The sequence below is a fragment of the Elephantulus edwardii genome, unplaced genomic scaffold (genome assembly GCF_000299155.1).
Source record: "Elephantulus edwardii isolate Elephantulus edwardi_28Jun2011 unplaced genomic scaffold, EleEdw1.0 scaffold00153, whole genome shotgun sequence".
NCBI lineage: Eukaryota > Metazoa > Chordata > Mammalia > Macroscelidea > Macroscelididae > Elephantulus > Elephantulus edwardii.
Window position 1 is genome coordinate 2894345 of NW_006399903.1, and position 14775 is coordinate 2909119.

The window sequence follows — 14775 nt, forward strand, 5'->3', positions numbered from 1 at the left end:
GGGATGGGGTGTAGATGTAATGGCATATGAGTGCTGATGGTAGCGGTGGGGTAGCCGGTGGTGATGGTTTAGATGAGAGTGATGGTGGTGTAGACATAGTCACGCCGACACTGGAGATGATGGTGGTAGTGAGAGTCTGGAGATGATGGTGGTAGTGAGAGTATCACTCACTTTTTAAAAATTTTTATTTTCTACAACAATAAAGTTCAAAAGGTTTTTCACTTGAAAAAATTATTTTCTCTTGGTTTTCTTATGCAGTTTGTATATATTGTGTTTCACACTATTCTTCAGTCACTCATTCTTTGCTGTCGAGCCAGAACCGAGTGATAGTGGTCCCTCCACTGGGCTTTCAGAGGCCGTAAATCACGTGAGATGGATTGTCCATGTTTCTCCCTTGGAGCAGCTGATGGATTCAAACCTCCTACCTCTGGCTTGGCAGTGCTACTCTTTAAAGGCACCAGAGCTTCCTAGTGATGGCATATTGTTGTGTGCCATCGAATCGGAACCTACCCACAGCTGACCCTCTGAGTGGGTTTTCAGAAGCAACCGCACACAAGGAGACTGCCTGTCATTCTCCTCTGGAGCACCTGCTGGATTTGAACCTCATACCTTTGGGTTGCCAGCACAACTCCTCACGGCTAATGATGGCGTGGATGATGGTAATGGTGTAGCTGGTGACTGTGGTTCAGATGGCAGGTGTTGGTGGGGTACAGACAGTGGTGAGGTTGCTGGCAGTGGTGACAGCAGTACTCATGGCGATAGTGTTTAAGGTCGTGTGGTGGTGGTGATGGTGACGGCCTGCAAGTAGTGAAAGCCTTTTAAGCTTTTACATGCTAGAAAGAGAAATCGTAATTTCTCTTTCCAAATATTTTTGCTGAAACAATTGGAACTTTCAAGAGTATGAAACTAATAATTCCCTTCTCTTAGCCAAGTGAGACCTCAGGATTTTAGCTGAGTTACTTGTCTCTGACAACTTCTGAAATGTTGACACTTATTTTCCTTCATTCCTTTTAAGGTGGGGAGGATTAGTCCACTCCTCACAAATGCAGCTAGTCTCCATAAATTCATTTTCGTCACATTAGGAAACCTTCATTCATTTCTGAGCTATATTAATACTTAGTCCTCATTTGTGTCCAAACTCTGCCAGATGTTCTTTCTAACTTAGATTATTCCTCTTTGTTTAACCAACCATCTGTACCTAGCATTTAAATCCTGATAGATTTGTAATTTTCCAAAGATTCCGTGTGGAGACCCTGTTGTTGTCTTTTGTTATCTGATCGCCCTTCCTCCCACCACCACAGCTTTCCTGCAGCTCTGACATCACATCGGGAGCAGGGAGCAAGAGGTCAGTCACCTTGGCCTTTTATTTCCCCATTGTTGTTGTTGTTGTTAGGTGACATGGTAAGAAATTGCACTGGAATTCCAAAGGTTCATGGTTCTAATCCACCAGCTGCTCTGCGGGAGAAGGATGGGCAGTCTCTTCCCATGCATTTTACTGCCTCTGAAAACCCACCATAGGGTCATCTATGGGTTGGAGCCAACGTGTCAGTACATAGCAATATAACAACTCCTAAATAACTTTAAAGATATCCTCCAAGTTTAAAAAGTCTTATTTAGAGACTTTTCAACTTTTAATTTCCTTTCTCAGCATGAACTCTGAATTTCAACCTTTTTTTTTAAAAGTGCACAATGAGAAAATGTTGGCTTTCCTCCCCTCGTGATCTCATCTTCAATTCCACTGACAGTTGGTTTAATCACTTGTAGAGAATCGTGCTTATATCACAGGAAGTTGATGTTTTCCATGAGGGGGAAAAAAAGAAAAACTGTTACAGTTGCCCAGAACATAATTGAAAAGAAAAAAAACCCTCTACCCCCTTTGAGGCCAAATGAAAGATAGAAATCTAGAGAAAGTAAAGTCCTTCCATGTTCACTCTGCAAACATAGGCATGCCTCATTTACTGCGTTTGGCTCTGTTAGCCTCTCACAGAGACTGTGTTTTCCACACACTGAAGGTTTGGGACAGCCCTGCGTCGAGCACGTGCTAGTACCATCTTCTCAGCATCGTGCATCCCTTCCTATGTCCACATCACATTTTGGCCATTTTCACACTGCTGTGAACCCCTTTTTGTACTGCTCTTACACACTTTAATTGACCACAGCATTGTGTCATCATAACTATTTGCTCTAGGGAATTGTTGTTGTTAAGTGCCTTTGAGTAGCAGGCAACTCATAGCGACCCTATGACTGAAAGTCCTCACACTTGTGTGACTTTCGTCCTTTCTCCAGGTTCATAGAATTTCCGGAGGCAAGCTAATGGAAGTGGATGCCGCTCCTGCTTCCAAGTTTCTTTTAATCGGGGAGCTCCACTAAACACTGTCCGCCATGGGTAGCCATTATCACATTTGACACGTCAGTGTCACAGTGTTCAGCTTCACAGCAACCATGAGTTACCTCTCTACAGCCAGTGGACACACCAGGGCTATATGACCTAGAAGAATACTTGACCAAAACAATGAAAGACAGGCCCAAGGGCCGCAGATTAGAAGTCACCCATCTTTGGCTTGGTAGCATCATTTTCTGTCCACGAGGCCAACTTTATTATTAACTACACGTTCTGTCAACATAACTGATTTACTGATTTGAGCTAGGGAATTTAAAAAAAAATGCGAGTGACTTGTTCTATTGTGGTGTTGTCTCTCTCGCAAGCTCTTGGCCCCTCTGGGGTGCCAGTACTTACGGAGCATTGGCTGTGCAAGGTTCCTGACGCTCTCCCCCATAGCTGTACGGGGGTGCGCAGGTAAATCACCATGTGTGATCTGTGGTTGGCGGTGCTCACGTATTACCAACGGTGTAGGTAACAGCAGTGGGTAAGAGGCACTCCAGCATCAGATGCTTCACCTGTTGGCATTGTGGCCTTGGGCAGACCTCTTCTGTGACCACTCCTCAGTCCCTTCTCATAAAGTACAGGTCACTGAGTCCCTGTGAGCGTGATCAGGAAGCTCTCAGCCCGGCACATGCAGCAGTGACTGGCGTTGATATCCATCCAGTGCATGAGGTGATAGAATGCACGGGTGTTAACTCAAGACCCTTGCAGACTGGCTGCTAGCCACTGACCAGTGAACACTTCATCCCAAAGTTAGGAGCCCTTTGAGATTGCCTTGATTGAATTGTAGTGCTGGAGAAGAGTAAAGAGAGTACCACGAGACACCAGGAGAACAAATAGGTCTATCTTGGAGAGGGTGAAATCCTTGGAAGCAAGGCTTTTGAAGCTCTGTCTCACTTAATTGAGGTATTTGGCCATGAGGGACTGGTCCCTGGAGGAAGACATCATGCTTGGAAGGCTGAAGGGACAGTGCAGGAAAGGAAGACCCCAGATAAGATGGATTGACATGGTAACTGGAACAGTGGGAGTACGTGTGTCGGAGCCCATGAGACTGGCTCAGGATAGGGCAAGGTTCAGAGCAGTTGTGCAAAAGGTTGCTGTGAGTCATGGGTGACTCGACAGCACATAACAACAACATTGGCATCTAGGTCTGTCTCAGAGAGGGTGGATGAAACCAAGTTTCTCCTTGAAGGCTAGGATTCTGCAGTTCTGTCTCACATACTTTGGGCACCTTGCCAGGAAGGACCAATCCTTGGAGAAGGACATCATGTATGTTTGGAAGGGTAGAGGGACAGCACAGAAGAGGAGGACTCCAGATGAGATGGATTGACCCAGTAGCTGGGGTAACGGGAGTGAGTGTGTTGGAGACAATGAAATTGAAACAAGATAGAGCAGATTTGAGAGCTGTTGTGCACAGGGTTGCTATGAGTCACAGGCAACTCAATGGCACATAACAACAACAATAGTTGACATAGTGGCTCTCTGGTGGCCTAGTGGTGAGAACTCATACTGCCAACACAAAGGTGCACAGTTTGAATCCACCAGGTGCTCCATGGAGAAAGAGGATCATCCCCTCCTGTGTGATTTACTGCCCCTGAAAACCCACTGGAGGGTCAGTTGTGGGTCGGTTCCGTCTTGACAGTACGCAACAGCATTTGGCATAGTGCCTCACGTCTGAGGCTCCTAACTGAAGAGTCAGCTGTTCAAACCTCTCGGCCTCTGTGGGGGGAGAGAGATGGCCAGTCCCCTCCCTCAGAGGTGTGCCGCTTCTGAAACCCAGCAGAGGGTCGCCGGGAGTCAGAATCACCTGACAGCAGTGAGTTCAGTTTCTCTTTAGGACACTAAGAGAACTCTAGTTTCAGGCTTACTGGGTTTTCTTGTTCACCAAGGGTCTTACTTGGGTATTCTTAGATCTGGAATAGCACATACGCTTTAAACAAAAATGATTTTCATTTTTAAAAAATTAAGGTCATGCAACAATGAATGAATGGAATTCCAAAATCTCTGTAGATGTTCATTGAAATGAAAATAAATAAATTAAAATATTTTAAAAAAATTAAGGTCATTTGAAGGCAGATCAGGCCTGAGACTTTTGTGCTGAAAAGTGGTCATTTCCTCTGTGACTTGAGTGAGACACGGTGGCATGCTGTGAGTGTCCAGTGTGGGTCCTGACCAGTGTCGCCCTTGTTCAAGGCTTCCAGCATCGAGAACAAGCAGGACTGGATCAAGCACATCCGGGAAGTGATTCAGGAGCGGACCATCCACCTGAAGGGCGCCCTCAAGGAGCCGATCCACATCCCCAAGACCGCCCCGGCCACGAGGCAGAAGGGCAGGAGGTGGGTGCACGCGGGCTGTCCGAGACGTCGTTTTAGCTGAGGCATGCGGGCAGGAGCCTCCACCCACTGCCCTGGTGACGGTGCCACTGGCACTGGGCATGGCGTCAGGGCGACTCTGGAATCAGCCCCTGGTGTTTGGAGGACTGTTTAAGAATACAGTTTGCAGAAATTCTGTTCTTAGCTGTGCGTCTGAACTATCAGGATAAGAGGCATTGCAAACTTACAGTAAAGGTATGCTGATTCCAGACTGCCTAACCACCCAGTAGGTATTGCATGTGCACCTGGGGATTGGGGTTCACATAGTAGTGTTCCCCCCCAAGGCTGCAAATGCCTGGCCCTGCAGAGGTGTCCCTGGGGCTGGCCTTAAGTTCCAGGCTTATGTCGGGCATATCGTGACCTCACAAGTACGCCTTCCTTCCTTCTCATCGCTGGGTTTGGGGAAGGGCACGTCTGGTCAGTGAAAGCAGGGGCTTGAGAATTAGACAGACTGAGGTTCGAGTCTCACCCCGGATACCTTCCTAACCATGACCTTGACAGCTTGCATCCCTGTAGATATTCCACAACCTTGAAATAGAAATCGTCATAGCAACTGTATTTTAATTACTGTGAGGATTGAATCAGATACTCTAATTAGACACAATGGCTAGGAAAAAACCCGGCCTGCCCTTCTCTGTAAAGATCTGTTCATTGTCCAGACGCGCCCGACCTTTACCAGCCTGGAAAGTAAATCCCGTTGCGACAGGAACTGAAAGTCTCTGTGTGTCTCCAGGGACGGCGAGGACCTGGACAGCCAAGGTGACGGCAGCAGCCAGCCCGACACCATCTCCATCGCCTCCCGGACATCTCAGAACACGCTGGACAGCGATAAGGTAGCTGCGGCGGGCACTGGCCCTTGGCGGGGGGGAGACGGCCGCTAGTCTCGAGTCAGTGGGAAGCAGCTCCTGCCTGTCTGGATGTGCCAGCAGGTTGCCGGCTGCTCACACAGTAGCTGTCACGAATGGTGCTGGCTCTCAGGGGCTGGGTCAGGACATCAGGGGGGCCAGCTAAGGAAATGGGAACCTTGAGGGCCAGGAGACAGCCCAGGCCTCTCCCAACTCGCGCCTCCCGAGCACTTGCAGAGGTTTTATGCCAGGGTATTCTGGGGCTGTGTATTAATAGCATTCTTTAAGCAGAAGAGCCTGTAATTGATCATGAAATCTCACAGAACTGCACGATGCAGAAGGAGAGTTGCTCTGATTGAAGTAAGGCGGTCAGGGGGCTGATCCCTGTCCGCTCTGTAGGCTCTGAGGGTGCCTTCTCAGAACCTGGGGGGAGAGCAGAACACAAAAGAGGACAACCCTGCCCCCCAAGTCTTGGCCCCCAACAGTGATATCCACTGGGGGATAGAGCTGAATTTTATCAGAAACTATTGGTCTCACAGGATCGGCCAAGAGATTCCTTGATGCCCCTTTTCTTAGAGTCCAAAAAAAATTCTGCTAATGAATTCAACATAGGATTTGGGATTCTGAGCATGCATTGTAGAGAAAGACCCCCACAGAGTCCTCTGTGAAAGCCAGAGGCAAGCATATCTACATGTGCTGTTACTTTTCAAGAATTCTGGACCAAGATTTTTAAAGGGTCAAAAAGCAGTGGACAAACTGTCAAGAGTTCCTTGCTCTCAGGAGTTCTTGACTGCGATGTAAAAGTCTTATTCTCGTCTTCACTGAGTGTTTCCAAGGTCCAGAGGAATGGGAAGTCAGACAGGAAGTTCATAGGAAGGGATATCTGATCTCACAGTCATTTGGAAATTTTTGCTGTCAGGGAGGGGTGTTAAATATTCAGGGATATTTCAGATCTAACCTCACCAAACTTCAGTCTTTTTACTCACTGTTGAATTGGTGGTATTGAATGTTGTGATTTCCAGGACATAAGTAAGTTCTAAAACTATTGCTCTGCTATAATGATTTCATTTTCATGGTAGTTCTAGTATGAGTAATTATATTTCCCCCCCCCTCATTCTACTTTCTGAGTTCAGAGAGCAGTAAGTCCTAGAACTTGAAGTGCTTGGAATAAAAAAGGATTATAGCATGAAAGTAATCTCTCGTTTTATTTTGTTCAGCACCTAATATACTAGCCTTCAGCAAATATTCTTCTGACTAGAAATAATAAAATTAATGATTTGTCCAGGCATCTGGTGCCCCATAGGTATTCTTCCATTTAGAAAAGAAAACAAAGCCACAACTTAGAAATTTTTCATTAGAGTACTAATGGTTATTTTTTTTTCTCTCTCTCTCAGAACTACAGAGATAGTTCTGTAAATAGTTTGTGCCCTACTTCCACCTGGGGGGATAAAAATCAGAACAAGTGGTCATTCGGTGTTAAGGTGTTAGCCACCTCCATTCAGCACACCTCACGAGCTCTTAGTAAGAGCTTCAGGCTACGCTGGTCCCACCATCACATTCTTGTTAGAAACACTCTCTGTCTTTTGCCCATTTTGTAATTGGATTATCAGGTTTTTTCTTGTGGAGGCCCTGTATGATTTTGTAAATTTGTTATATGAGACCTTTGTCTGAAATGATATTGCCAAATGTTTTTCTCCTAGTCAGTAGGTTTTCTTTTAACTCTGTTGGGAAATGTTTTTGATGTGCACAGGGATTTAATCTTTAGAAGGTCCCATTCATCACTTTTATCCTCTCAAGATTGTTTATTTCTGGCTATATTTGGAAGTCTCTTTATACCATAGACTAGACCGTCTAAGCTTAATCCCAATTTGTCTCTGATTAACTTTATGATTTTTGGCTTTACTCCCAAATTTCTGATCCACCTTGAGGTGATTTTTGTGTATGGTGTGAGATGTGGATCTTGCTTCAGCTTTCTACAGGTAGCAGTCCAGTTTGCCAGCACCATTTGTTAAAAAGGTTGTCATCTCCCCATTTGATAGGTTTTATTTCCTTGTCCAGTATCAATTGAACATAGATAGATGGGTCCATTTCTGGATTCTCAATTCTGTTCCATTTGTCTAACTGCCTCTCATTGTACTAGTACCATGCTGTGTAGTAAGTTTTGAGGTCAGGGAGTGCTATGCCTCCTGCTTCATTTTGTTTTTCAGAAGTGCTTTGCTTATTTGGGGTCTCTTTCCTCTCCAAATAAATTTTACAGTTTCCCTTTTGATCTCCTTCAAAAATGAATTTGGTATCTGTATTGGGATTGCATTGACCATGTAGATTGCTTCTGGTAGGATTGTCATTCAGATGGCCAACATACACATGAAGAAATGCTCAAAATCACTGGCAATATGAGAGATGCAAATCCAAACCACAGTGAGAGACTATCTCACCCCAGAAGCAGTGGCAAAGTTTAACAGGACAGCAAGTAATAAATATTGAAGAGAATGTGGTGAGATGGGAACTCGTATGCATTTTTGGTGAGACTGTAAAATGGTTCAGCCGCTTTGGGAGGCAATTTGGCATTTCCTCAAAAGGCTGAACATAGAAATTCCGTATGACCGACCCATCTCTTCCACTGCTTGGAATATACCCTGAGAGAATGAGAAGTGAGGTTTAAATGGAGACTTTTACAGCAATGTTCATAGCAGCATTATTTACCATCACAAGAACATGGAAACAGCACAAATGTCCAACCACAAGCGAATGGATTGAGAAATTATGATACATTCACATGATGGAACACAATGCAGCAGGCAGCAGCAATGATTTTGTAAATCACTGACTTGGGAGGGACTGGAGAGCGTTACGCTGAGTGAACTAACTCAGTCCCATAAGGATAAATACTGTATAAGACCATTACTGTAGAACATGTATGAGGATCCAAGCAGGGAAGGATAGTCATGGAACTGGCCTGGGTTTACCCTAGAAATAAATGTGACAGCTTAATAATAAGTTAATGGGCTTTCACTGTAGAAGTCACTTCTGAGCGTTGGTGAAGACCCTCTTGGAGGTGATCAGAGAAGGAGGTCATCTCTCTCGGAGGGGTCGAATGGCCAGCCCGGTGGACTCTGACTAATGAGTGGCCCTGTGTGTTAGAAGTGCTCCACAGGTTGTTGACTGTAGCTCAAGGAATCAGATGGGCAGGCTTTTTTTTTTAGTTTTTTGGAGAAACTACAGGGTAGATGCAGGCCACCAACCTTTAGCTTCATGCCGTCACACGGACTTGCCTCCAGTGAGTGTATTGTGCATATTAGCAGCATTCAAGTCACCTCTGACTCTGCACAGTCCTGTGGAGAACAGAACGAAACAGTGCCAGGCTCACGGACATGCTGTGCCGGAACCCATCGTTGGGAGCCCTTTTCCTTGAAAGTCTTCCTCTTTCCCCCTCACCCTCCACTTTACCAAGCATGGTGTCCTTCCCCAGGCCTGGAGCCTCCTGACCTGTCTGCTTCACCATTCGCGTTCTGGGTGCCTCCCAACCTGGGGAACTTACCTTACATCTGGCAAGATTCTTCTAATACTCACAGTTGTCTCACAAAGAGACCACCACACTCTTCTTCCTCATCTCTCTTGGCCTGGAAACTCCACTTGAAGCCTGTACGCCTTGGTCCATTGACATTTGAAATACTGGTGGTATAGCTTAACCCAGCACAGCAACCCTCAAGCCACCCACCATATAACAGACAGGCGTGTGTGGCAGTGTAGAAGTGGAATCCCTGGGTGCTCTGAGCGTTTGAACCCTCAACCACTAGCCAGAAGGTTAGTGGTTCAGATTTACCCAGATGCACCGCAGAAGACCATCTTAGGGCGCTGCTTCTGAAGGGTCACAGCCTTTGAAAACCCCCTCACCGCCCACTGGCACACAGGAGTGCCACGAATTGACCTCAGCTCCGTAACAGCTAATGACAGCATACGTAACTGGAAGTCTAGGAGTAGGTCGCTGTGTGTTAGGGAATCTGGGCCCTCACGGTGACATCCAGCACCATGCCTGGCCTCTGCCACACAGAGGCTTCGTGTGCTGGTGTCCCCACCTCCTTCCCCACCTCGCCAAGTGCATTCCTAGTCCCAGGGACTGTGTCTGGTCAGAATTCTCAGAGGTTTTTCCCACAGGAATAAGGCAGTATTCCGAAGTCTGGAATAGTAAAACTAGTCTTACTCCAGATATGTGTTATGGTATGATAGCAAAAAAGGAGGAAGAATCTGAAGGATGGGTTGACACAGTGCTGCACCCGTGGCCTTCAGGTGTGAGCGTGGTGCAGACCCAGGGCCGTTTGATGCTGCTGGTCACAGGGTCGCTATGACTTGGGATCCACTTGGGGGTAATCTAATAACAAAAGCAGTGTAACCCAATAGGGTTCCCATGAACTTGGAACCAGACCTGCCCAACTTTTGTGGGAAAGCAAGACCTTATGCTCAGGGTTTATTGCTGTGAAAGCAGCAAATTCTCTTGGTACCCAATGAGAAAGGAAGAATAAATCACTAACAGGAAAGCAGAGGTTTGCAGAAATGGATGTATCGTTTTACCCTGCAGGTCCGCCGGGAGATTCGCATTGTAAGAGAAGTGCATGTGAAATCTTTTATTTGGGGAGATAATTCCCCAGTTGCCATTGACCTCCTCTTCTGGGTTATCTCTTAACCCAATTCCTGAGCTCAGAAAATCCCCTCAGGGTCCACGTTGCCTCATCCACCAGGATTTCTGGAAAAGGTCTTCCAGCGCTCACAGCATGAAGGGTGGAATTTTAAATGAACGTGACAGGCTAAAAAATACCACGGACGGTGGGGGAGGAAGGTTTCAATGTCTCCCATTGGTGACTGCAATTCATTATCTTCTTCAGTTCCCGTGATCAGCATTTGGGACGAGAATAAGCAGGGCACAACTTAAGAAAGATGAGTCAGAATTGCTCTTTGAAGAGGAAATACATACTAATTTGGTTTTATTAAAAAGAAGGCCCGTGCTGCTACGAGACCTGTGCCCGCCTTTGTACCACATCTGCATTTAGACCAGCTTTCTCTCAGCCACCTCCCTCTTCATGCATCTCTGGTGAGAATGCACAGGGTCGATCCGTGATTTGGGAGAGGACGCTGTGAAGAGCTGGGAGCTGCATCTTTTGCTAAATCCAGCTTCCCTGATCCTGGATGGCATCCCTCTTCTTCTGTCTCCAGGCCTTTCCCCACATGCACACACACACACACGCACACACACGCACGCACCCATCCACCCCCCAATATGGCCTGTGATGACAGGCAGATGGACCCCTCACGGGGAATTGCTTAACCAGGCTCAGGCCGCTCAACTTAATTTATGATGTCTGTTAGGAATTAGTCGTTATCTTGGAATTTGGTCCCATTTCAGAAATTGGGTGGGGGGATGTTTTGACTCAGCCTCTTGGAGGACACGTAAGGAAAAAGTTATCTGACCCAAGCTGTTAGTAATTCTCAGCTGAGGCACAGACGTCGTTGGAGAAGCGTCTGGAAAGAGGGCGGCTGGAGACGCCCTCCTCCCAGGGGGGCGCTGTCAGCAGGGCTGGCCTCGGCCAGGCAGAGATACAAACCACGTGTCGCCGTGAGCACATTTCTTCCCTGGAAAACATCACTTTTGAAACTCACCATCTCTTTGTTCCAGAAGTGAGCTTAGCGCCAGTGCTTGCTGACCCTCACGGTACTTGGGCTGATAACATGATCTTATGAAAATGTCATTTGGAATTCAAGGAAATGAAGCGGTTGCCAGAGCCTTCCCTCATCTCTCCTGACTCCATCCCCGAGGCCGGGAGGAGCTGGCTGACTCAGCCTCGGGGCGCTGCGGAAACCGAAGCAGGCTGCGTGACCTGCACCAGGCCACCCAGCAACGGCCAGCAGAGCCCAGAAAACGCAGCGTGGACTGAATGTTCCCATCCTGTCCACACCAGTGTTGAAGATACATTTGTCTCAGGATATTAAAAAACACATTTTTAAGATGCTTCCTCTCCTATGTGTTTTCTCAGGAGCCCCAGTGCCTAGTGACCAACATGTCAGGCCACAAACTATAAAGTCAGTGGTTCTAATCCACCAAATGCTCCTATGGAAAAAGGTGAGCCATGAACTCCAGTGAAGATTTACCGCCTCCCCGAGGAAGGATCACTTAGAGCCAAAGTGAACACAGCAACAGTGGGTCAGGGTAGTTTTGTCTTATTAAGGAGCCCCGGTGCTGTAGTTCTTACCGCATTGACCTCATAACCCAAAGGTCGGCAGTTTAAGTCCACCAGCCTCTCCAAGATGGGCAGTCGCCTCCCATATAATAAACATTTACAGCCTCAGAAACCTGAAGGAGAGGTTTGTTCTTTTGGGTTTTGTCTTAGTAATCTGATGTGTTTCATAAAATTAAACTTTGTAAGTAAGGAAATAGGGAAGGAAAGTGTAGGCTGCTATTATAAGCGGGGGCCATTGTGTCTTGAGATGGAGAAGACAAGATCACCTGGGCAAGGTGAGGCACCCTGTGCAGGGACCAGCTCTGGCCTGCAGGGGGCGAGAGCGAGCATCATCGTCTGGCCACATCCATTCTGCCCACAGCAACCCCATCAGAGAGAGAACTACCCCCCAGGCTTTCCATTTTTATGCACACAAATGGCTAACATTTTCCTCTCTCTGGTGGCTGGTGGGACCAAACTGTCACCCTTTCAGTCAGGACCTGAGCACTGTCCCTGCTCAGAAAACTCAAAGCTCACTGCCATTGAGTTAGAATCGATTCACAGCTACCCTCCAGGAGCTTTTCAGAGGCAGTAAAGTTCACTGAAAAGATTACCCGTCATTTTCCCATGGTGGAGCTCATGGGTTCAAACCTCCTGAGAGGCTCAGCCTTTGGGTTCACACACAAGTCCTTGCAGACTGTGTCCCCAGAGCGCCCATTAATCAATCCAGGTCTTATTTTTAAATGAGTGCAGACTTGAGTTGAGGCTATGCATGGCATAAACAGGCGTGAAGCTGGTAGTTGGTGTCTTCTTATTCTCAGTGAAGCTCTAGTATAGGGTTGGGGATGGTAGTTGAGGAAGTCAACCTGCATTTTCCGTCAGGTCAGATGTCATTCTATAAGAAACATAGTTAGTTGCTGTTGTTGTTGTGTACTGTCGAATTGGGACCGACGCATAGCTGACCTTCTGGCAAGTTTTCTGAGGCAGGTAATTACACAGAAGGAGATACCCATCCATCTCCCACAGAGCAGATAGTAGATTCGAACCATGTCCCTTCAGGACTTCAGTGCAGTTTCTTAACACTGGGAGCCCAGACAGAAATGTAGTTGGACTTACATAACTGAAGTTTACCAGTGAGGTAAAGTATAAAGTCATTTCTGCCAATGTGTCGTTAAATATGTCTTAATTCACATTTTTTGAGAAACGAAATAATCCTGTTTAATACCGTCCTGAGGGTCATGCGTGGAGCACAGTGAAGTGTGTGGCTACGGGTGGTAAAATTTCAGTCCTGCCCAGCGCACCTGGCAAGGGGGAGATCGACCTTTGCAGGCTGGAAGCCTTCAAACCCTGTGGAGCAGTTTACCCTGCACACGCGCAGATGGCAACCAAACGCCAAACTCCTAACGTTAGGAACGTGGTCAGGAAACAGATGAAAACCCTCCTCAGGGAGGAAAGACTGTGTCCTCCAGCCTGTCCCCATTCCCTGCGAGGTTGGCACTGCGTTCAGGTAACCAGTACTCTCCTGAAGAAGTTTCCAAAAGATGCTAGAGTGGAGATAATTCAGCCTCCTGACCATTCCAGAACTGTCTGCGTTCCTCAGGGTCTCTTCCAGGCCTCCTGCTTTCCAATCATGATGTCCTTTTCCAACGACCAGCGCCGCCTCGCAGCATGCCCAAGGTATATGAGTGATCGAGTCTTACCATCCTTGCTTGCAAGGAGCATTCTGGCTGCGTCTCTTTCAAGACAGATGTGTTTTGGGCGTCCATGATATATTCCGTATTCCTCACCAACCCCACAATGCAAAGGCATTAATGTTTCTTCAGTCTGCTTTATTTGTTATCCAACTTTCACCTGCCTGTGAAGCAATTTAAAACACCACAGCCTAGGTCAGCCGTACCTTAGTCTCTAGAGTGGCATCCTTGCTCCTTGAAGTTTCTTCACGACCAGTTTGCCCATTGCATTGGGTAGTAGGATTCTTTTGAATGCTTTGACCATGGATCGAGTAGAATGTGCAGTCACTGACCACTCTTGTCTGTTCTCCATTTACTGTAATGTTACCTGTTGGTGGAGGATCATTGAAGGAGAGGAGACCCTCAGTGAGACGGATGGACACAGTGACTGCAGTAGTGGGTGTGAACGCAGTGGAAATGAGGAGAAGGACAGCATTTCGGGCAGTTGGGCGTGGGGTCCTTGAGAGTGATACAAACTCAACAGCACCTAACAGTCCTGACGACATATGGGTCTCCTGCCTCCTCAGGTTTTTTTCTCAAGACAGTCCAAGTTTCCACCTCACCCAGACTGCAGAGACGCCCGGTACCTGACCCTCCTCACAGGGGAACCACATTGTCGCCTAGAATGTGTGACACACCCCAGCAGCAGGTGGTTGAGAACAAAAAAAGAGCTCGAGCCACACAAACCTCTGGGCACCTCAGCCGCCCTGTGCCTCAGTCTTCCCATCAGTAAATGGGGATCACGGTGCCACTCACCCCACAGGACTGAGTGTTCGCAGTGTCTCTCCTGGGTCCTGAGCACTGAATGAATAGTCACCATGTCTGTGTCTTTGCTTGAAAGTGGCTTCCTCCTCCCTCCCCCATTCCTGACTAACTGTTCCTCAATTCCATCAGTACTGGCCTGTGTCTGCAGGACTCAAAGCTAGAGAATGGTGTTTATGAGAAGCTGCAGGGTCCCAAGAAGGAACCGCTCGTTGTTCTTGCTTGGGGTGTCCAGCCGCTAGAGACTGCAGACTCAGTGGATGTAAAAGGCCAAGGCCAAGCCCAGCCCAGGCCTCCCGAGTGGGCTTCCCCACTCAGCAGTCCTACAAGACAGAGTTCTTGTGTGTTCTCGAGTCGGAACAGATTCATAGCTGACCCTCCAGAGGGTTTTCGGAGGCAGCAGATCACACGGGAGGAGACTGCTCATCCTTCTACCATAGAGCATTTGGTGGATTTGAACCGTGTGCTTGTGAG

The 14775-nt window shown here is 47.3% G+C and overlaps 1 protein-coding gene across 1 annotated transcript in view; it reads left to right on the top strand.

Moving 5' to 3' along the window:
• TRIO (trio Rho guanine nucleotide exchange factor) overlaps positions 1-14775 on the top strand; it is a 404313-nt gene that overhangs the window by 278259 nt on the left and 111279 nt on the right. The window contains exons 33-34 of the mRNA XM_006895017.1: positions 4577-4719; positions 5489-5588. Of these exons, the coding sequence (XP_006895079.1) occupies positions 4577-4719; positions 5489-5588 (243 nt within the window). The remainder of the gene's footprint in view (positions 1-4576; positions 4720-5488; positions 5589-14775) is intronic.